Source organism: Typha angustifolia, chromosome 13 (genome assembly GCF_048772165.1).
Source record: "Typha angustifolia cultivar Huaian chromosome 13, ASM4877216v1, whole genome shotgun sequence".
In the NCBI taxonomy this organism is placed as follows: Eukaryota; Viridiplantae; Streptophyta; class Magnoliopsida; order Poales; family Typhaceae; genus Typha; species Typha angustifolia.
In genome coordinates this window covers 16,439,624-16,459,678 of record NC_133251.1, presented here as the reverse complement: position 1 = coordinate 16,459,678, position 20,055 = coordinate 16,439,624, and the positions used below count along the sequence as shown (strand labels likewise).

The 20,055-nt window shown below is 39.2% G+C and overlaps 3 protein-coding genes across 4 annotated transcripts; 2 read left to right on the top strand and 1 right to left on the bottom strand.

Annotated features, from left to right (window-relative positions):
- The first annotated feature begins 1,430 nt into the window (after positions 1-1,430).
- Positions 1,431-5,895, top strand: LOC140775130 (protein PARTING DANCERS homolog). Its single transcript, XM_073118392.1, has 10 exons — positions 1,431-1,499; positions 2,555-2,676; positions 2,745-2,833; positions 2,906-3,001; positions 3,080-3,174; positions 3,309-3,349; positions 3,427-3,510; positions 4,240-4,398; positions 5,321-5,356; positions 5,630-5,895. The coding sequence occupies exons 1-8, from the start codon at positions 1,436-1,438 to the stop codon at positions 4,387-4,389; spliced, it is 741 nt and encodes a 246-aa protein (XP_072974493.1). The 5' UTR covers positions 1,431-1,435; the 3' UTR covers positions 4,390-4,398; positions 5,321-5,356; positions 5,630-5,895.
- Positions 5,896-6,137: 242 nt separating this feature from the next.
- LOC140775129 (protein SLENDER RICE1-LIKE 1-like) lies at positions 6,138-7,941 on the bottom strand. Its single transcript, XM_073118390.1, has one exon. It carries the CDS (start codon positions 7,696-7,698, stop codon positions 6,160-6,162), a length of 1,539 nt encoding a protein of 512 aa, XP_072974491.1. The 5' UTR covers positions 7,699-7,941; the 3' UTR covers positions 6,138-6,159.
- A 5,947-nt stretch (positions 7,942-13,888) lies between these two features.
- On the top strand, positions 13,889-19,708 carry LOC140774542 (uncharacterized). 2 transcript variants are annotated; one of them, XM_073117576.1, is made up of 7 exons: positions 13,889-14,440; positions 15,016-15,323; positions 15,540-16,268; positions 17,625-17,753; positions 18,124-18,327; positions 18,650-18,850; positions 19,348-19,708. In XM_073117576.1, exons 1-7 carry the CDS (start codon positions 14,179-14,181, stop codon positions 19,471-19,473), a joined length of 1,959 nt encoding a protein of 652 aa, XP_072973677.1. In that variant the 5' UTR covers positions 13,889-14,178; the 3' UTR covers positions 19,474-19,708. The 2 variants fall into 2 exon arrangements, with proteins under 2 accessions (XP_072973677.1, XP_072973679.1); XM_073117578.1 differs by having other exon boundaries at positions 14,301-14,440; positions 14,997-15,323.
- Positions 19,709-20,055: the final 347 nt, after the last annotated feature.

Sequence of the window (20,055 nt, the reverse complement as noted above, 5' to 3'; positions counted from 1 at the left end):
AGACTTGCAGCTATAGTTGCCTGGTCTCCTCTCACCGGCAATTCTTTACAGCAGAGGAGGCATGATTTCTTTGACCGATGGAGAGAGGTTTGAATAATTGAATTCGATGATGAAGTCGTTGTCGCCAATCACGAGAGTACGCAGAGACGGCAAGGAAAGTCAAATCGAGGGGGCTATATTCACTGCTAAGTTTCCTAAGCTGTCTTGCTTGACTCCACCCTCAGAAGACAAAGTCACATCACTTCTAAAATATCGCGGAGGATAAGATGCCAAAATAATGTAATTTAAACGAATGAGTCGACGTCGCAGTTCGACTTGGCATTAACGTCATGGCAAGTCAATACTAAATTACAACAAATTGACCAAGTAAAGACAAAGACCGTTACGGCCTAGATCTAGAACTAGTTTGGAGTCTTTGACCCATTCGAAGGTCGAATTACTACAATGCTCGCTCAGTGGAGGGTAAAGTGGCATGAAAAGAACGTAATCCTTATTAGATCTCGAGCTTAATAAGTTATATTAGAGTTGTAACCTTTTTTGGCCAAATAATGAACTGGAGCCTAGACTATAAGAATAACGGCAACTGTTTCCCTTGGTAAAATTTTAATATAACTTATACTCCTCAAATTTCCATATATTGGGATTACAGTGATTAAAATCCGTTAACCCAACTAGCCAATAGCGGTCGTTTGACTAGATTCCGATCTTAACTTTTTATATAGCAGTCTTCCCTGAATGACACGCAAATAGACTGAATAGTTCTTCCCTACGACCAAGACTTAAATCTCATATGAAGATAGATTCATCTCACTTGGAACCATTTTATAAGGCCTCGTTATTTGAAGGTCTTCTACCTCGCATTTTCCAGTCTTTGTAGCAAGAAATAGTCCAATTTTTTTTCCAAAAAGTCACGTAGTTCACTGATAGCATGGATGGTCTTCTTATTCTCAGCTCCAAAATATACCATTCATTAGTCTCTGCAGACTTTGATTTGGAGTGCCACCAATGGCACTTGCATTAACATTGGCATGGAGAGTGAATTGAATTTGACCAAACGATGAATATTTAATGATATAAGACTATGGTTTTTTCTTAAGAAAGAGAAAAAAGAAAGATAAAGTAAGGAAGCGAGGCAAAAAAGTAAGAAGAAATACAAATAATATTTACAATTTTTACTTTAAAGTTGCAGCAAAACTAAGGACTCTAAAGTTTAGTAGTCAGAGTTAAAAGTGAGTGCGAGATTTCGTAATATACACCTCGTTGACCTGGGAGAATGAACTGGAAACGGAGTTGACGGATTACGGATCCGGGTCTCGGATAACGCCGGATCCGATATGTACCAAGGGCATTCAACAAGGAGAAAAGGTTGGTTTAAATTCTGCCTAGCTCTCCTGAGTTAAGATCGCGCCTTTTTGGTCTCTTCTCGAACTCTCCAATGGCGGGCTTGCGAGCGAGCTGCCGAGATCGAGGTCGAGATGCTTCGATCTTTTCCAAATCCGGTGATAATTTTGATTCCTTTATCAAATTTGGGAGAGAGGAGCTGAAGGGATCGTTAGTTTTATGTTCATAGGAGCCCTAGTTCGTAGATCCTATCGCATTTCCTTGCGCTAAATTTCTGGTGCTGATATTTGGATATCATCTGGTTGTTGAAAGATTAGTTATGTGTTCTTCGGTAGTAGCTAGTATGCATCTGGGTCAAGATGTTGTTCTTTGGATTTAGGGCGTTTCCAGCTTAAGATACTACTTATCTAGGATTAGAAAGCAACATGGTAGGATCTTGATGGGTTTTTGGTTGAAATGGAACGATTGGATCTTAAAATGTTGTTTAGCATTCTCCATTTTCTCTCTTTGATTGAGTTTGCAAGAAAGGCATGCAAACTTTAATATATTGGAAATTGAAGCACCGTTGTTATACCATAATGAGAAAAAAATTTATTTATCGTAGCTTGATTGTGGTCATTGAGAATTTTGTTCATATTTAATTAATTGCCGGACATTTTATTGATCCGTATTTTTATAATTACATCATTAGAACACAGAAATACCAACATTTTGAATTCATTCTTACTCAAAATTAATTTATGCTGTTTCACTTACTACCGACAGGTGACTATGCTTTATCGGTGATTAGGTGTCGAAGTATACCTGCCTTACATCATTATATCATTTGTAGTCCACAGTTTGTTATATCTAGCTGCTATTTTGATGTTTTGATATCATTTCCTCTTGAATTGTGCAATTTACTTCTAACTTAGCCAGTCGTTAAGAAATAACTGCATGCCAGGAAATACACTATTTATTGAGTGTCTGCTTTATGATCCTTGCAAAATCTTGTGGTAGTCAGTCATGTCTATCTTTTGCTCTTTTACAAAATATAAGAATGTTGGAATACAGCACACATTCATCGATTTATTTACTATTTTACTTGCATAGGTTAGCCTTGAACAATATGAACAAAATAGACAAAGTGATTTCTTTCTTATTCTTTTGATTCTTTTTACTGATATTCCTTGATAGAGAAGGTTTAGTAACAATTTCTTTTTTTAATATCCAGGCTGTGGAGTTTGCATGATGAGTACCTCATGGAAAGATAAACAACATCCAGCTTTCATCAGTTTCATTTCATCGTTCCTCAGTGCAAATTCATACCGTCTTAACTTCCTGCCTATAGCACCTGTACTTATCCTCTCACTTTGGAATTATTACATGAAGTCAATCTAAAAAATTTGATGGTTGAATTACAGGATTTCATATTCAACAATGGTGGATTATCCGTTGCATTCATCTTTGATACAATTTGGGACTGTGACAATGGATCTGCCATCTTTAGCAGGTAACATATCACCATTTTGCTGTTTTAAGGTCCCATCTTTACTTGATCTGTTGATATTATTGGCATCTGCAGAGTTGATAAACTGAAAAGGCAGTTTAAGAATCTGTACGTTGTTGTTTCTGTTCCTACAAGAGAGCAAAATGATTCTTTCAACCGTTCATACTTCAAGTAGGTCTTGTATGCAATGTTGATGTGAAAATTATTCCTTAGTCGAGCGGTTATTAGTGATCAAGATATGGTGATAAGGTACGGTGTGGAGCTTGGAAGTCCAACCTTTGTTCCAGTTCGTGATCCAGAAATGGGTTTCGAGAAGATTGTGAAGATAGCTCATTCTCGTGGGGGTAAAGCTTTGACTCTGCTACTGAGAATTGCGATTTCTCTCTGTTCTTTTTTAATGGATTTGACTCTGCTACTGAGAATTGCGATTTCTCTCTGTTCTTTTTTAATGGACAACATGCTTGCTATTCATCCACAGTATGCAAACAACAAGGTGCCATCTCCATGATGAAATATGAGGTCAGTAAGTGCACCTCTTCAGTTGCTGTTTTTCCATTCATTCTTCATCTAATTGGCGTTCCTCTTATACTCAAAAGCGTGAGCGTGCGGTTCAAGGCATGGATTTGTTTCTATCAGTGGTTACCTCCATACCAGGCATTGACAACCATGACGTTAATGCAGTAATTCATTAAACCTCGACTGCATTCTCCTTACTTTTGTTCTCGTTATGCATATTCTTATGTCGATATAGGCTACAGATGAATCTCAGAATTTTAGTAACATTCATTTCTTTTCTGCTTAGAAGAAAGTCCTTGCCTAACAAGATGTTTTTTCTTTCATTATTTAGCACATACGATACAAGTGGTCTGGGTACATTTGTTTCATTAAGCAAGATAGACTCTGAGTTTAGCTCAGCTTGACTGATCAAGCTAAACCTCAAGCCAGGTTCCTCTGAGCCTCTGAGGTACTTGGTTCATTTCTACTGGTTCATAAAGCCAAGTTAGGGTATGTAGAATAAGGTTCTCTAGGCAGAACAATTGATGAAATAGCATTCTTGTCGGCTCATCTTGTGATTTGCATTTGGTTCAGATCTTTCATTTCTAGTGTTTTGGTTTTCTTAAAGTAAATTTAACAACATGCTGGCAAGGTAATCTATATGGATACCTCATTTGTGTGCCTACAAAATGACCAGGGAATAGACTGATCGAGATGAGGTGACTCACAAACACAGACGAATATACCTCTGCAAACCAGTAGCAAAAGAGTTTCTTTCTTTCTTTTTGTGAAGTCAAACATTATTTACTGGGTTGTGGCAAGTTTTGGCTGTTATATAATTTTGCAGTTTTATGTGGGCTCCTATGTTGTACTTACCACCTTAGCATCTAACATGTATGTCTCTTTTGTTTTAGCTTGCCCAGGCAATTGGCTCAATAGAAGCGATATCCAAAGCATCCAAGAATTTTATTTTGGAAAACACTGACCTTTCGACAGATAAAGCAGAAAGAATCATGAGATTTTTCAGGGATTCGGAGTACTACCTGAGTCCAAGAATCACTTAAGTTCAACAGGTATGATTTTCACTAGCTAAAGATACTTTACACCTCTCTTCTGCATCAGTTTGTTAGTGGTGTTTACGTACCAGAAATTCATGAGTCTTATTATTCTGCATAATGCATTGTAGTTTGTCCGTAGATGTTTGTGCTAAATATCATAAAGTCTCAGAGAACATTAAGGTCGATGAACTATTGTTTTCCAATGCATTAATGTCAAGCTCAAAGGAAATGTAGCTTTAAGTCTAGCGAGCATAAAGCTTGAAGAAATATGTGGAATACAAGGAAATAAAACTCTCAAAGCAGCTTTAATTATGTCAACCAAGTATCAACTTTCTGAAAAAAATTCTTCTCAAGGATGTTCATAATAGGATTTAGTCTGTTATCTTGGAATGTAAACTTTAAATGTGATTTATGTTCTTAATATTAACACCTTCTCTAGCTAACTGCTCTATTCAACTAGTGGAGGGGTAGTTCGTCTTAAACTTCACCTACTTGACTTTATACTTTTCTGTTATAAATATACTTTGTTTTTATTATGATTACACATTATGTCTTGGTGATATCATGGATTGACCAAATAGTATTCTCCTTAGCAGTCTTGATATGCATGCTGCTCTCCTCATACCTCCCATAAATGGGAATCCCTGCTCATTGGAATGCTTTTTTTTTTTTTCACTTCATTTTACGTACATGTTAATATGTATAGTTATTCACTTCTGGTAATAATCCTCCAATCTAGTAGTGTAATTTCGTACACCAATACGAGAATGCAGTCAATTTTCATAGGCTTTTTTTATACTTTAGAAGGTGCAAGGTGATCTGTGACATCTAAAATCGTACACTACTAAGTTTTTTCTTTTTCTATCTCTCTACTTATTGTGATGCACATTAAACACTTTCTTCTTGCTAATATATTTTTTATCCTTTCTTCCTCTAGATTTTTCTAGTAGAAGTTGATGATTACAGCAATAAGGTGCGTTGTTCTTTTCTCAATTTGCTGATTAGTTCATTCGCATTTTCTTGTCCAAGTACTTTTGCTCACACGAAACCACCAACCTGAGGGCCATGCGCATTTAACCTCTGATGCACCCCTTAATCTGAATTATGACCCACAGAATGCCATTAAATTCCATGTTACGTCGTCTACTGTGGTCAAAGCGTCCAAATTCTTAGTTACTTTTATCATTGGAAATCTGTACCACGGTGTAGTGGCGAGATCATGACCTCTTACCACCCCAATGACCAGATTCAGTGGCATTTAAATCTGAGCCGTATCGACCGCACGTGAGATTCCGGTCCCCGCGCACACATGTGACCGGTGACCTGTCACGACTCGAGACCACAACTCAGGCATGTGAGAAAGCATGGGTACCGAGTGCCGTGCTCCCAAGTTCGGAGAGGAGAAGTGAATCCTGTTCGCCTGCGTGGTCCTCCACCTCGACTATTTTCTTTACCGTTCGATCCTCATCGCACGGCCGTCAAGTTCCTACGTTGGGACGTGGATCGTAGGACTCTGATCTGGTCCTTAGATCTCTGACCATCCACGTGATCACCTGTCGTCCATTCGCACGCACACCCAGTAGAATCCACATCCCAAAGTGTGCACCTTAATTGACAAGCGGCACACTAATCCATTGTTCCCACACAGGCATTATTAAGTAAGTATGAAGCCAACTATTAGAATGCATAGATAACACGATCAAAGAAAAAACAAGGTGCGGAGGAGTGGGGGCTAGAATAAATCAATAGTAATCGCGAGTTATTTATCATCGGGTATTATGTGTTACTAGTGCTGGTAGTACTAGTGTTATCATGAATCATATCAGGAGTGACATTGTTGCTATTACTATTATTGTTGTAACCGACTGGCGCCACGTCATCGTCGCATCCACACCAAGCGGAGGCGGAGAAGAGTGGCCGGCCGTGCCACCCGAGCGTCAAGCACCCATCGACCTCCTCCACGCAGTAGCCTTCGGCCGAGAACAGCGTTAAGAGCATGCTAGCCTGCTTAAACGCATTTGATCCGAGGTGGATCGGTCTGAGACCGGCCCGGCTGAGCCGGTCCATCCACCGAACAAGCGGCTCGTGCCGCTCGATCCGCTCCGACCCCTCGGAGCACACCACGTTACATATCTCCCTTTCCAGGTACGCCTCGGCCAGCTTCTGGTAGTGGATACCACCGGCCTCGAGGGAGTCGAACACGGTCGAGTAGTAGAAAAGCGCCTCCGCGAACCGGTCGAGGAAGCCCGGATTATTGTGATCCGCTTCCTGCTCGACCACTGTCACGATTTTGGGCTGGAGCCCTGAGACCCACCCCAGAACCGAGTCGATGGCGTTCTGATCTCCGAGGAGGCGGTGGAGTTGGAGGACTGCGTTAACCGCTACGGCCTCGCCCGGCGCCACGTGGAGCATCCAGGGCCGCACGTCATCGAGCCGGTTCGCCGCGATGCCGCGGAACGCGAACCTGACTCGAACCGAGCGGGCCAGCTCGGCGAGGCGAAGGCCGACATCCCGGAGCTCGTCGCGTCCCGTGGAGGAGGGCGGACCCACTGCAGTGAGGCGGAGGAACGGAGGCCCATTGGGCCTGAGGGCGAGGGCCTGAATCAATGCCGGCCATTGGAGGCCTTCCATCAGATTGAAGTCGATGACGTGGACGCGATCGTGGCCCTCGAATGATTCGAGAATGGCCTGGTTGGAAGTGAAGTGGGCGAACTTGAGGTAAGGGGATGACTCGTAGAAATGGTGGTAGAGGAGCACGTGGTCCGAAGGAGACATGTGGGGGTGAGGAGAGGAGTGGATCCGGCGGCGGAGGGCGTTGGAGAAGTAGGCCGCGACCTTTCCGATGCCGCGGGAAGGGTTCACACGCGTGAGCACGTGGTGGATTTCGTCCAGGAGGACTTGAGCCAATGGGTTGTCGCCATGTTGGACGGCCTCGGCGCAGTTCATAAGGAGGTGGACGAGGCGGATGCCCGACTCCTCCTCCTCTCGCTGCTGGGCAGCGATGACGGCCGTTTGATGTAGCTGGGGGCAGACTTGGTCCGTCCACGTGGAAGATACAGGCAAGGGGAGGGGAGGGCAGGGCTGGGTATGGGTCAGATCGGAGAGCATGGTGTCGACCCAGGCAGTGAGGTCGGAGGGGTTGTAATGTACGGAGTCGGGGATGGAGGCGGCGGCATCGTTGCCGCCGACCATGGCTGATTCTAAACGCTCCAGGCTGTCCGCGACGTGGCGCAGGTCGGACGAGCGAACGTGGTAGCCGGCACCGGCCAAGAGGCCGTCCAGCTCCGGCATGGATCCGTACGTGTAGGGTCCCATGTCTCTTGCATACGCTAAGCAGCTCCCCTTCGAGTCTTTGACTCCGGAACGAGAGAGGGTGAGGAAAGAGGAGTTGAGTAGCTACCTCTTGTTCTCATTTATTTTGGTGATAGAGGTGGGGGAGAGGGACTGAGAGAGTGACGTCAGTACGAGCGACAGAACACGTGGCAAGATCATCCGCCGAGGTAGTAGACACGTAAGGCTGGAAACGGTATGCTTTTGTGAAGTGCTTTTGGTACCAAATTGATTTGCCTGCAGCCCCTAGTGCAAGAATTTTGTGCGCTCGATAGCTCCTGAGTCAGCGATAAGGATTATATATAATTTAACTACTCTTATACCATACTTTAAATAAAAAGGAAGGGGCAAAGGTTAAGGTTAACACTGATCTCATATCTAAACCTTAAAAGTGTCGGGCCCCAGTTTGTGGATCAGAAGACTAGATGCCCATTTTTACAGGGCCCAAGGACGGGGTGTTCAAATCTGTATTAATTGATAAATCTATTGCTGTCTGTGAGGCGCTTTTGTTTTTGAAAATAATGTTAGATCAACCATCTACGGTTGGAGTCGGGATTCTTTTTACTCGTCATCCTTCGTGTCAAAACTCAAAGCTAATTGGACTGCTAAAAGTGATTATATTTTAACCTTATTTGTATCTTTTAAAATTGTAAAGTAATCTGTGATTAAGCCCAACATCGTTACATCCGTGGACATGTTCTCTTTTTTTTTTTTATAAAAAAAAGAAGAAGAATAGCATCATAAGAAATTGAACCTGGATTCTTTAAATTAAAAGGACGTCTCTTATTATTTAGGATATCTTTTGAGTATTAATATGATGCGGCAAGGATAAAATAAAAGGAGATCCATATACCGTTTGTGCTGTTGCTCTCGGTATCATCTCTACTGTGAGGTGGGTTAAAATGTCCTCGTAATGGTGGACCAGCCACGTGTACGTTTTACAAATGCCTAGTAGGAGACTTAGAGAGGCAGGCCATCAAGTGGTAGGACTGTAGTCGCTTTTCAATCGGCTCCGTCCCGTTCTCGGTGGGTCCCATCTCCTTACCATGCCAGATCAGCATGGCCCCATGGGCCATGGTCCGCGGGGAGGGGGGAGGCGGGGGAGATGGCTTCTCGCTCACCCGAATGTTTCAGGAATAGCCAATTGGAGCCTCTCTTTAAGTCGTCATCCGTATCTTTCTGTAGGACCCATACAGACTGGGCCCCTGTTAAGATCATAGGATGGATACTTGAATAGATACTTCCCTAAAGTTTGTCCTCATTGTTATTTATCCAAGATAAAAGTACTATTAACTTTTTTTCAACCGACATTGTTGATCTAATTATGATTACAATCCTGCTATTTCACTAATTCTAGGTTGAAGGTCACCATAAGCCTAACATTTTGTTACGTTAAAACTATACCCACCAAGTCTTTATTATGGCCAGTTCATATATTCAAATTGCATACTCAAATGTTAAATTGTAGAAGTAACGACGGATTATAACTGTTCTAAGGGTTACAAATTCTAAGATATCAGAATTTAATGACTTATTATGTTAATTACCATAGAATATTAACTGAATAACTAGGAAAATACAAAGCTCAATTTTTTTTTTAATATTAGCTGTTTAAGATTTCTGCTATCTTCAATAATGTACTTTTGTTTTGTCTGTTAACAATAGTGAGGTCTCAAATTTTGATAGGAGGGGTGGAGGGGAAGTACTCATGAGGTGTATGTATATTATGGGCATGACTCAGTTATGAAATTAAGGCGAAGAATTTATAAAATTACAAAGTTGAGGAAAAAAAATAATGGAATTGTGGGGAGTATAGCAAGATCTCATTTTTCAAAGACTAGTTAGTTTTAGGTGGAAGCCAATCCAATATAAGAGCTTTAAAGTTGAAGATTTTGTTATTGCATTCGCACCGAATTTTTCACTAGATAATAAATAGTTAAAACTCCCAAAGCTTTCGGAGGATGAAGAGGTTGGGAAATTCCTCCGATAAGATAATAAGTCATGATCCGAAATGACTATCGTTGTGTCCCCCCGCTCTTTAAACTAATACTATTAACTACCTAAGTGACATAGATATATAGTTGAGGGTAGCTTTCGCCATAAAATGTTGCAATAAAAGGATATCGACTGGGTCGATTCATTTTGGGAAGCACTGCTACTAATTGAACTTATCCAAATTTCAGGATAGAATTTATTTTGAGTTATTATTACTCTCAGTCCTAATCTTTGGTTCAAATCCAAGAACAAAGAGCTGTTCGATCATCTCATTATTATAACTTGTAAGGTGATATCTTCTATATAAGCTAAGTCGTACCTCTTTCATACATTCATCTGGCAATCATTCCTTCCAACAGAACACTGTCCTTTTAGATTTGGGTAGCATGTGGGCCTTAATATGTGATTATTTAATATGATATAGGCCCAAAAGATTCAGGCTAAGACCTTGGCCCAATCCCAGTATATATCATGTACGTGTTATGCAAATCGATCTTAGTCACCTGCAAGTGGAGTAGTTTCCTAGATGATGTCATTTAAATGAAATGGAATGACAACTATATCACTACCTTCTTTCTGAATTGATATAACTAAGCGATCGCCAAGTTGAACACTTCGATTCCAATTTATTTGGATTATAAGAGTGTAATGCATGGAAAAGTTGTTAGTATTAGGAGTAAGAGTATAAAACCATATTTATAGTTTTAATCTCTAGTTGTTTTTGGTGGTAATTGGTTAGACCATTTGAAGAACTTAGCTTGCAAGGAATGCCGTCTCTCTCTAGGAAGGACGACATTATTATTATTATAAAGCCATTGGATGCTCATCCTCATGCTTCTGTCCTAAACCATGTTCTACCAACATACTTCCTTTCAAATGTTCTCGTAATTGCCATTTAGTCTGTGAGATTATGAATAGTTTTTTTTTTTAAACTTTAATCTTACTTCGATAAAACTTATCTAATGTTATTTTCCTGTGTCAAATATCGAAGATGCTTTCATCATATTTCTGATGTTTTAAAAAGACCATAAATGTAGAGCATATTTGACATTTCAATGGTAGCATCAGTTTAGTCAAGTTTGACTTCTATTTCACATTGAGGGATAGGAAGCATCATAATGAAATATAAACTATTGTGGGTTTCATGCAAAGATTTCATATGAACATGGTTGGTATAGATACTGGAGTTGTAGGTTGAATTAGTCATTTTGAGAAAAGCATTGATAAAGTCGCATGCTCCAATGTATGCTATGGGCTAAATAGTTGAAGTATTATTGTTAAAGGACATTAATTAGGTTGGCCCTGCTGGTAACTTGGTTTGCAAGTTGTTACATACTTTTAGTTCTCATATTATTTTATATCGAACAAATCTGTCATGCTGAAAGAGTGAATGTATTGATGATAGGCCATGCTTTGTAGATCAATTAGGCTAGTCATATACTAAGTTAAGTTGGTGAAGTATCACTTGTTTTTCAAAGGAATATAAAGTCTGTGAACCATTTCCCAATTAAAAAGAGGCTTAGGTTGTTCTTTATAGATTACTGGTCTAGAAGATAGTTAGGTGGTTGAAAGTTGAACAGATGAAATCCATGCACGATCTTTCTATGCTCCCCTTGAATGTTAATGACTGTTCATAATATTTAATATGCTTAGGACTGCAAATGAATCAAGTTTTAAATGGCTGTAGTTCCACCTATCATATTTTAAATATATAAGTTTGAGATGAACTGTTTATGATTCTGTTCATGGATATCCATCCATCTTACTGGGAGATAGTTTGGCTAGCTATGGCATCAAAGAGATTTTGAAAAGTTAAAGGTCCCCAGTAGATATATTGCTGCCTGTGAGATCTTATTAGCTGTTTTATCTGAACGACTTGCCCAAGTTTGTACACAACCCTTCTGGCTTTAAGATTCCACTATAGATTACTTGAAAGGTACAGGAGAGAGATTCAACCCTCCAGAATCATTTAAATTGCATGAGTGTGGTCCTTTTTTGTGTGAATTAGTTGATTTTTATATTGATGATACTGCCACTTCTAACTTAACCAGATTCGAGATCAAATATTTATGGAACAAAAACACTGAGTTTTATATGAGCCAAAGTTGGAGTGGTTGGTTGTTAAGAGTATTAAATAACTTGATTCTTTGATGGTTAGTCAGATACTATCCTTTCCACTATCTCTTAGTTGTTCCCTGCATCATCTCATTCTCAATTTGAAGGAGTGAGTGGTCCTGGGGCCAAACACTATAGTAGTGCATGTCCCAAGTAATGTACTATTGTCTATCTCATTAAAGAATAAAGCGACGTCGAAAGACTAGGATTTAAACTGAGTTGCTAGCTAAGGAGTTGGTGCAGAAATACTTAAAAGGTGATACAATAGCGTAGCATTACTAACCACCACTGCAAGACGACATAAGCTCTGAAGCAGCCCCAGTGAGGATGGAGATTGGAGGACCATCCTCTGGGCTAGCAGGACAACTTGGAGAAGAACTTTTTCATTTATTACAACTTAGAGTTTCTTTTATATCTCCAGTTATAGATAGATAGATATCAACATGACCTATGGCTACGTCACAGTCACAGCTCAGAAGGGCTTATCCTGAATCTTATCCATGTCGTTTAGATTCTCTAGTGACTTTATTATTTTTTTTTAATTTTAAAGAAATATTTAGGGATTTTTGCAAGTAATCAAATATTTTTATATTACTTTCACCCATTCAATAAAACAAATTAGACTCCTTAAATTATTTGATTATATCACTAAGCCTCCTCTATTAAAATTATTAAATATTTTAACTAACTAATTAGATAGACAATTATGTTCCTAATTTTTCTTGTCAATTATGTTACAAGTGAATTTTCAATAAACTATCAGTTTAGAATTTAATGTTTTGAGAAGTTATTACAGAAATCATTAAAAGAGAAAATTAAAGAAGATGGGTGTTTTTGTCCATCTTTTAAGTAGTTAGGCAAGTCTTTGAGATTATTTTTATTAGAATCTGTAATAAAATATTAATTATGGATGATTAATGATATATTTAATTTATTTAAGGGGGGTTTACTTAATCTGTTTATTTTTTCTTGATAGGTGAAAGTGATATATAACGATAATTGAGGGGGTCAAGACATAATTACTCCTAATTATTTGGTTAATTGTTTTGTATTTGGGTCAAAGTAGAAGTAATCACGAAGTTTTCAAATTCCAAACAGGTTTTAAACTAAGCAACCTCCATTTAAAAATACACGGCTTTTATGTTTCTGGCCGTTATCGCTACCATCAGTGAGCCGTACTCCACGTGCTAAACATCACGTGCGCCGCATGCGGGCTCGGGCTCTGCATCCCTCCCATGTGAAGCCAGCCTCCTTTTAAATCGCTACATTGGTTGGCGGTCCGACCACGATCCCACTCGGTCAGGCTACGGTTCGCACTTTTCCTATTTCACCCCTTCATCTTCCTTTTATTATCAAAACTACCCGCCTTCTGATCTAATATTCTGTGACCGCATCTATTCAACGGACGTGATTTATGAGATAACCTTCCCGTATACGATCACGTCGTTTAAGAATTCACTTGCTCTTTGCGTGTGTATATATATATATATATATTAAAATAAATTATATAAATATGCGATTACTTCATCAAATAGATATCTCCCGAGATATTTTATGCTAAATATTAAACTATTTAGAAGAAAAGATAAAATTAACCTTAATGACTCTCGTCAAGTTTGGATTAAAATTAATTTTTAGTCTAAGGCAAACGATTAACTTTAGGTGGAGCCTATTGTCATGGTTTAATGAATAAATTCGAGCATATTTCAAATCAAATATGAATTAAGCTCGAACTAAGTTTGAGGAGCGTGATCCTACGAGCTGGATTGTGCTCCTCACTCCTTTTACTCCTCTGAGACCTAGACTATTTCAAAATGCAGCAGCTCCAATCGATGGGGTCCACTGTATCTTGCTAGACAACGGCAGCAGTAGGGCCCACGTAGATCTATATCCCCCATCCGACGGTCACGACGTCGCCTTCGTTACGACCGTTCGGAGGGCTTCACTACCAGGGCATTATCGTCATTTCGCCACCTGACAGGCGCGCGACAGATCCGAGATGTCTACCCGATACGAACGAAGGTTACCGGAATAATTCAAATTATTATCCAAAATTAATCAAATAATTTGCCACCTATAAAGTGACCTCCTCCTCTTCCTCTTCCGTTATAATTTGATTCTCTTTTTAATTTTCTATTTTTAACCTTTTCTTTTCGTTCCTTCCCCAAAACTTCCTTCCCAGATTCGAATTCGCCGCACTCGTAACCCTACCAATGTCGATCCCGGTCGAGAGATCTTAGGAATCGCCGGGAAATGGCCGGATCGCCGCCGGAATCTTCACCTGCGTCTAGGGCTTCCACGTATCTAACGGCGGCGATCTCGACGGGCTGATCGATATATCCGACTCTTACTACCATGGCTGGAAAGGGGAATATGGAGAGGATCCTTAGGGGAGTGCGCACGGTGTTCTTTGTGGTGACCATGGTGGCGTCGCTGCTCGTGCTGTCAGCGCCGGTTCTCGTTGCCGTCGGTGACGTGGTGGTGTCGATGGCTCTTGCCTCTAGGTTCGCGTGCGTAAGGTGCTACGGCGTGAGGGGCCATGTGGCGAGATATGGATTCAAGAGCTCGTTGATGGATGTACCTCTCATTTCGATCCTTAGATCCTTCATAATAACATGTGGGTTATGTTTCCTTCCTATTTCTAATGATTTCCTTACTCCAGTTTTGAAATAATGAAAGATGTGGAAATATGAGTTTTGGCGAAATTTGCTCTAGAATCGTGGAAAAGTGTTTCATCTTTTGATGCGATCGGATGAATAAATATCTTCTTATATGCTTTTATATGGGAAATGTTGTTCGATTTATAAGAAAATGAAGTGCCGAGGCTAAATTTTGCAGTAAGGAATTTAAGTATTGTTTCTTTCGAGAGTTTCTGGACTAGAAAGTTTATAGAAATCTTTGGTGAGATTGATCTCCTGAAAGCTGCAGAAAGAGTTTTTCCTTTTCTTTTCTAACAACCCCCGATTTTTGGCTGTTGGTTTGCACGGTGAGTGAAGATTACTGAAGTAATTTTGCCAATTTGTTATAAGTAAAGAGATAGCTCTATGATAGTATCATATATCTTAGTCAATATTACGAATCTTTACTGTTTTTCTATGTTAGAAACGTTACACTTTCTTAATTTCTTGTTTTCATTTTTTGAATGCGCCGGCACCTTTAATCTTCCATCATAGTCATGTATTATGGTTGCAGGTGTTTACACATTATGTGATGGTCCTGGGATTTCTTGCGGTCCCTATCTTGGAACAGCAACGCTGTGTTCCTTAGCTTCTATTGTTGTCCTCTCTATCAAGGTCTGCGTTTTTACTCCTATATCTGAGTTCGGGACTGAAAATCCACCAAGTTTGGCTAGCCAGAAGCTGCATCTGAAGAAATCGTGGGGGATGCCTGTTCTTTTCCTTTCTTCATTGGTTTTCGCTCTTGGTCACATCGTGGTTGCTTACAGGGCGAGCTGCAAAGCACGCAAAAAACTTCTATATCACCGTGTAGATCCAGAATCTGTACGTCCCCTTTATTCATATTTTTATATGCATGGTAATTTTCTTTTAAATGATATGTTTCTGTAATCTGTGGTGTTATGCTCCATTTGCCTCCTTGGTTCATAGGATGATTAAGAATTACTGTTGTGTGATTCTTGACTTGTACATATTATGAATAGACTGGATGTTGTCAATCCATTTGTGTTTATCTAATTCTTTTTTCTTCTTCTGTCTCAGGTTTTGGCATGCAAGAATCTCTTTAGTGGATACCAGAAGGTCCCCCGATCTCCCACACCCTGCAGTGGAAAAGTATACTCAAAGAGTATCTGTGAATCAAAGAGAAAGGCCATTATTTGTTATGAACGTGATCTTCCGATCAACTTCCTTGCTGACAGTGACAGCTTGTTTATTGATTGTCAAGGGCTTACACTACATTATAAGCTTAGCCTACCTGAGTCGCCTCCCTCTCTTTCTTTAGCCTCCTCACTCTACCATGACAGTCGTCATAATGCAACTGGCCCTAGCATTTCCTCTTGCAGTCTTAAACTTGAAAATCCATGCTCATTTCCAGCTAAAACAAACTATCATTTCAACAAGAGCTTTAGTAACCAATATCAAAGTACATTATATGCTCCACTTTTGGTGGAATCTACAACCTCAACCTCACCTATCCACTTATCAGATAATACTCCTCCATTGAGTTCTGATGCCAATGACGATGTATTTTCTTGTAAATCAGTGAATTTCTGCATTGAGGTAGAAGAAAAGGAGAATTTTGGTATTGTGTTAGTGCATGGGTTTGGAGGAGGCGTGTTCTCATGGAGGCATCTAACTAGTTTGCTTGCTAGACAAGTAGGGTGCACAGTTGTGGCCTTTGATCGACCTGGGTGGGGATTGACATCACGGCCCTGTAGGAAGGATTGGGAAGACAAGCAATTGCCAAACCCATATAAGCTTGAATCCCAGGTGATTCTTCTACTCTTCTTATCAAGTATAATATGTTTCCATTAAGACATGTCTGTTACTAGAATTAATAGAAAGCTTTTGTCATGCATATAATGGATTCATCTGTCCAGTAATTATCTGCCTTAGTAAAGTTTAAATGTTTAGTGCATGCTATACATCATTATTGTTGAGTTGAAATTAGTTTTGGACTTGTATTTCATGCCTATAAGTCAATTCTTTAATCATTTTCTCAAGTCCTACTTATTTATTTCAGGACTTGTATCTGATTTTGTTGTCATTTGGTTTTTAGCTTATACTTAGTGAGCAATCATTTTCTCATTGGAGATTTATTGCCTTTGTAAACCTTGATATGTAGCCTTTGTGTGAAACTCATACAGTTTTTCTTGCTTAATAAGTAACATACTTGGAATATTGTTTTTAAAATGTTGATGTTAGAGAAATTAAGATGTTATCCTTGCCATTTTTGATGTTAGTAGGTGTTTTGCACACCTGGACTGCACAGTGGCATGTTTTTCCTAATACAATGGTATATTTGAGATATCTTTTGGTTTCACTATACTATGTATTTGAGTTTGGTTTATGGCAAGCATCTTTCATTGGAAGTCACTTGTAATTTTCTAGGAATTCACTTAATCTTGAGATGTGGTTTCTGCAAATATACCACTTAAGCTTCTTTTGTAAGTAGTTTTGTATTTTGCAAGTTGCAACAAATTCACTTAAGCTTGAGATGTGTTTTCTGCAAATATGTCATATCCTCCTGCAAAAATCTCAGTGACTTAAAATTATGCATGCCACTAGTACCAGTTTGAGGACAAAATGTTTTCATGATGCTGATATCGATCTATCTGAGATGCATTTTTATGATAAAAATGTATGAGTCTACTTTCTGATATCTTATGTGTCTCCAGATATGTATATTGATAAGTTAGAAGTTATTTATAGAACTTTTCTGCAATGAGTTAATGTTCAAGGTGAGATAACATATATAGCAGGATGGAGGATTCATTCTAAGCATAAAAATAAAGGATAACAACATATCTACTCCTCTTGAGGAGGATGAGATGGTAGAAATTGGTTTATTTTCCAGGGAAAGATCATATCAATAGTGTGCAACAGTCTGTGAGGTCATAACCACCTATCAGTAACATTTTTCCCAGCTGCTGCATACATCAAATGTTCAAGATTCAGAATTCTCATGTGTTCTCCTTCAAAGCTTTTCCACCATGCATTAAGACAGTTATCCTACATTTCTATTCAGCAGTTATTTATTTATTTTGAGCAGTATTTAATAGTTGGGACTAACTGTGCTATTTTTTTAAGGCTGATCACTTTATCTTCTTATATAACCTTTTGCAGGTTGATCTTCTTATATCTTTCTGCTTGGAGATGGGCTTCTCATCAGTAATATTTGTTGGTCATGATGATGGAGGACTAATTGCTTTGAAGGCTGCTGAAAAGATCTGTGGCTCTTCTGATTCTAAGAAGGTAAGTAACTATCTGACTCCATTGCAGTCTATTTCCTTATTATTTGCTATGAATAGCCACATCAACTTTGTTTTATCTTGCATTTTATCATATGATTTTGTGCCATTTGTCAACAATGTTCCATGTAGAAACATCTTCGCAATTGCCAAGGGTATTTTAGACTAGGTCTAAACTTGCAGCCTTGTGCTATTCATATTAATTTAAATATCCTATTGCCTGTTACAAGGTCAATTTTGTTGCTTAGTCTTATTTTTGATGTAATTTTATTGGGAAAAACTCTATTTCTTTGTCTTCTCTCCTTCTTTCCCTTAAAACAATTTCCACCATGCCTTTTTTTTTAATCTAAAACTAAAATGCATGTTTCTATTAGGTGAAAGTCAAGGGAGTGGTTCTAGTCAGTGTCAGCTTATCTAGAGAAGTTGTCCCTGCATTTGCTCGGATCCTGCTGCATACTCCACTTGCAAAGAAGCACATGGTTCGCCCTTTGTTGCGTACTGAAATTACTCAGGTGATTAATCGTCGTGCATGGTATGATGCCACCAAGCTAACAGCAGATGTTTTGAACCTTTATAAGGTAAACTACTCTGTTATAATGTTCTGCATATATTTATATGCTGGTGTAGTTCAAAATTATTTCACTGTTTCAAATTTTCTTTTCTCTTTTGGTGGGGGGAGTGTGCCTGGTGTTTGAGATTATGGATCAATCAGTTGTGTTTAAGGATTTATTGTATATCTGTTTACTGTTATATTGTCCTTCGGATATCTTGGTGGAAGCTAGTTTCCTGCAGGACTGATGTTCTTGGAAAATTGTAATTAGTGTGTTTGTGTAGATGAGCAGTTATAATTGGTCAATATTTTGCTCAAGTATTGACTTAAAATGAAATTCTTCCATTTAGGCACCATTATTTGTGGAGGGCTGGGATAAAGCACTTCATGAGATTGGACGCCTGTCATTTGCATCGGTCCTCTCATCAAAAAATGCCGCTGCATTGTTAAAATCAGTTGAAGATCTTCCTGTTTTGGTTGTAACCGGTGCTGAGGATGTGCTTGTCTCTCTCAAGTCAGCTCAAGCCATGGCTTCAAAGCTTGTAAATTCTGTGAGTATTTCCTTTTGGCTCCATTTTACGTCATACAAGTACTATTTACTGCATATCAGTTCTAAGTTAGTCTGGAAGTTAGATTTCTTATGGATGTCATTCATTTAAAAGAATCGCGCCACATGCTATGGTTACTATTTGATGATCCCACATATGACTCACTAGAAATGGATCCTGGATTACAGTATTGAAGTATTGAACCTTTTTTTCCAAGCCCAATTTCCAGTTGTTTGATATTATTCACCCAGTTTTTTTGCCCCTTCCTGCCAGCTCACTAAGCTTCTCAGTATAATTTTAGAAAATATGTGTGCTTTTGAACGTGGAAAAATAAATATAGCAACCTTTGTTCTTTGCACTTTCTGGCCAACGAACTCCTTGGATCCTCTTTTGACTCTAGCCTCAAGGTAGTTTCCATAGGGTGATGTTTAAGTGAGTAAAGTGTAGGAAATTATTTTAAGCAGGTTTATACTTACAATATTTTACGTGCCATTTCACAGAGGCTTGTCGCAATATCGGGATGCGGACATTTACCCCATGAAGAGTGTCCAAAGGCACTGCTTGCAGCCCTCTCTCCTTTCATAACTAGATTGCTATCCTCATCAGACGTCTTACAAAGACAGTAGCATATTCATTCTCAATCTTTGATCCATTCTTTTTTCCTTCCAATTAGTTTCCTTGTTAATGAAAAGAGTTAGATCTCTAATCTGTTGGGTTGTGCATCTGGGTTAAGTCTGTCCTGGAGCCAGACCCATCACTCAAGGGTTATTAGAGCTCCCATAATTTTGTTTCTTCCCATTATCGTGGCTAATTTGTAACATTTATTCGAATGGTTTCTATTAAGCAAGTTGCATTTGTACAGCCTGCATGCATCTCAGATGAGATTAGATTGGTCACAATTGTTAGATTTTTGTCGAGATTAGCAACTCTATATATTGCCTGCACGCCTCTCTCTCACCCTTAATTTTTTATATATATTTGTGAGTTGTATTTGACCAATAAGAGTTTCGGTCAGCACGTTGTGTTTGGTGATGTTTGTTTTTATTGAGACAAACATCTTGATTTTAATAGGGAAACATGCTATCCATGTCTCTGTGTGTGTGTGTTTGGATAAGATTCCTTGAGCTGGAATTGAAGTCTTCTCCAAAATATGATCATCTAAACCTTCGATCAAGGTGGGAATGGATCAAATGGAGAAAGAACTACAT

Excerpts from the sequence above, each read along its gene's own strand:
- LOC140775130 (XM_073118392.1), top strand. The coding sequence starts at position 1,436 with ATGGCGGGCTTGCGAGCGAGCTGCCGAGATCGAGGTCGAGATGCTTCG. Across the intron at positions 2,677-2,744 it reads ACTTCCTGCCTATAGCACCT|GATTTCATATTCAACAATGG; the intron begins GTACTTATCCTC and ends GTTGAATTACAG. Across the intron at positions 2,834-2,905 it reads GGATCTGCCATCTTTAGCAG|AGTTGATAAACTGAAAAGGC; the intron begins GTAACATATCAC and ends TGGCATCTGCAG.
- LOC140775129 (XM_073118390.1), bottom strand. The coding sequence starts at position 7,698 with ATGGGACCCTACACGTACGGATCCATGCCGGAGCTGGACGGCCTCTTG.
- LOC140774542 (XM_073117576.1), top strand. The coding sequence starts at position 14,179 with ATGGCTGGAAAGGGGAATATGGAGAGGATCCTTAGGGGAGTGCGCACG. Across the intron at positions 17,754-18,123 it reads GCTCTTCTGATTCTAAGAAG|GTGAAAGTCAAGGGAGTGGT; the intron begins GTAAGTAACTAT and ends TGTTTCTATTAG. Across the intron at positions 18,328-18,649 it reads ATGTTTTGAACCTTTATAAG|GCACCATTATTTGTGGAGGG; the intron begins GTAAACTACTCT and ends TCTTCCATTTAG.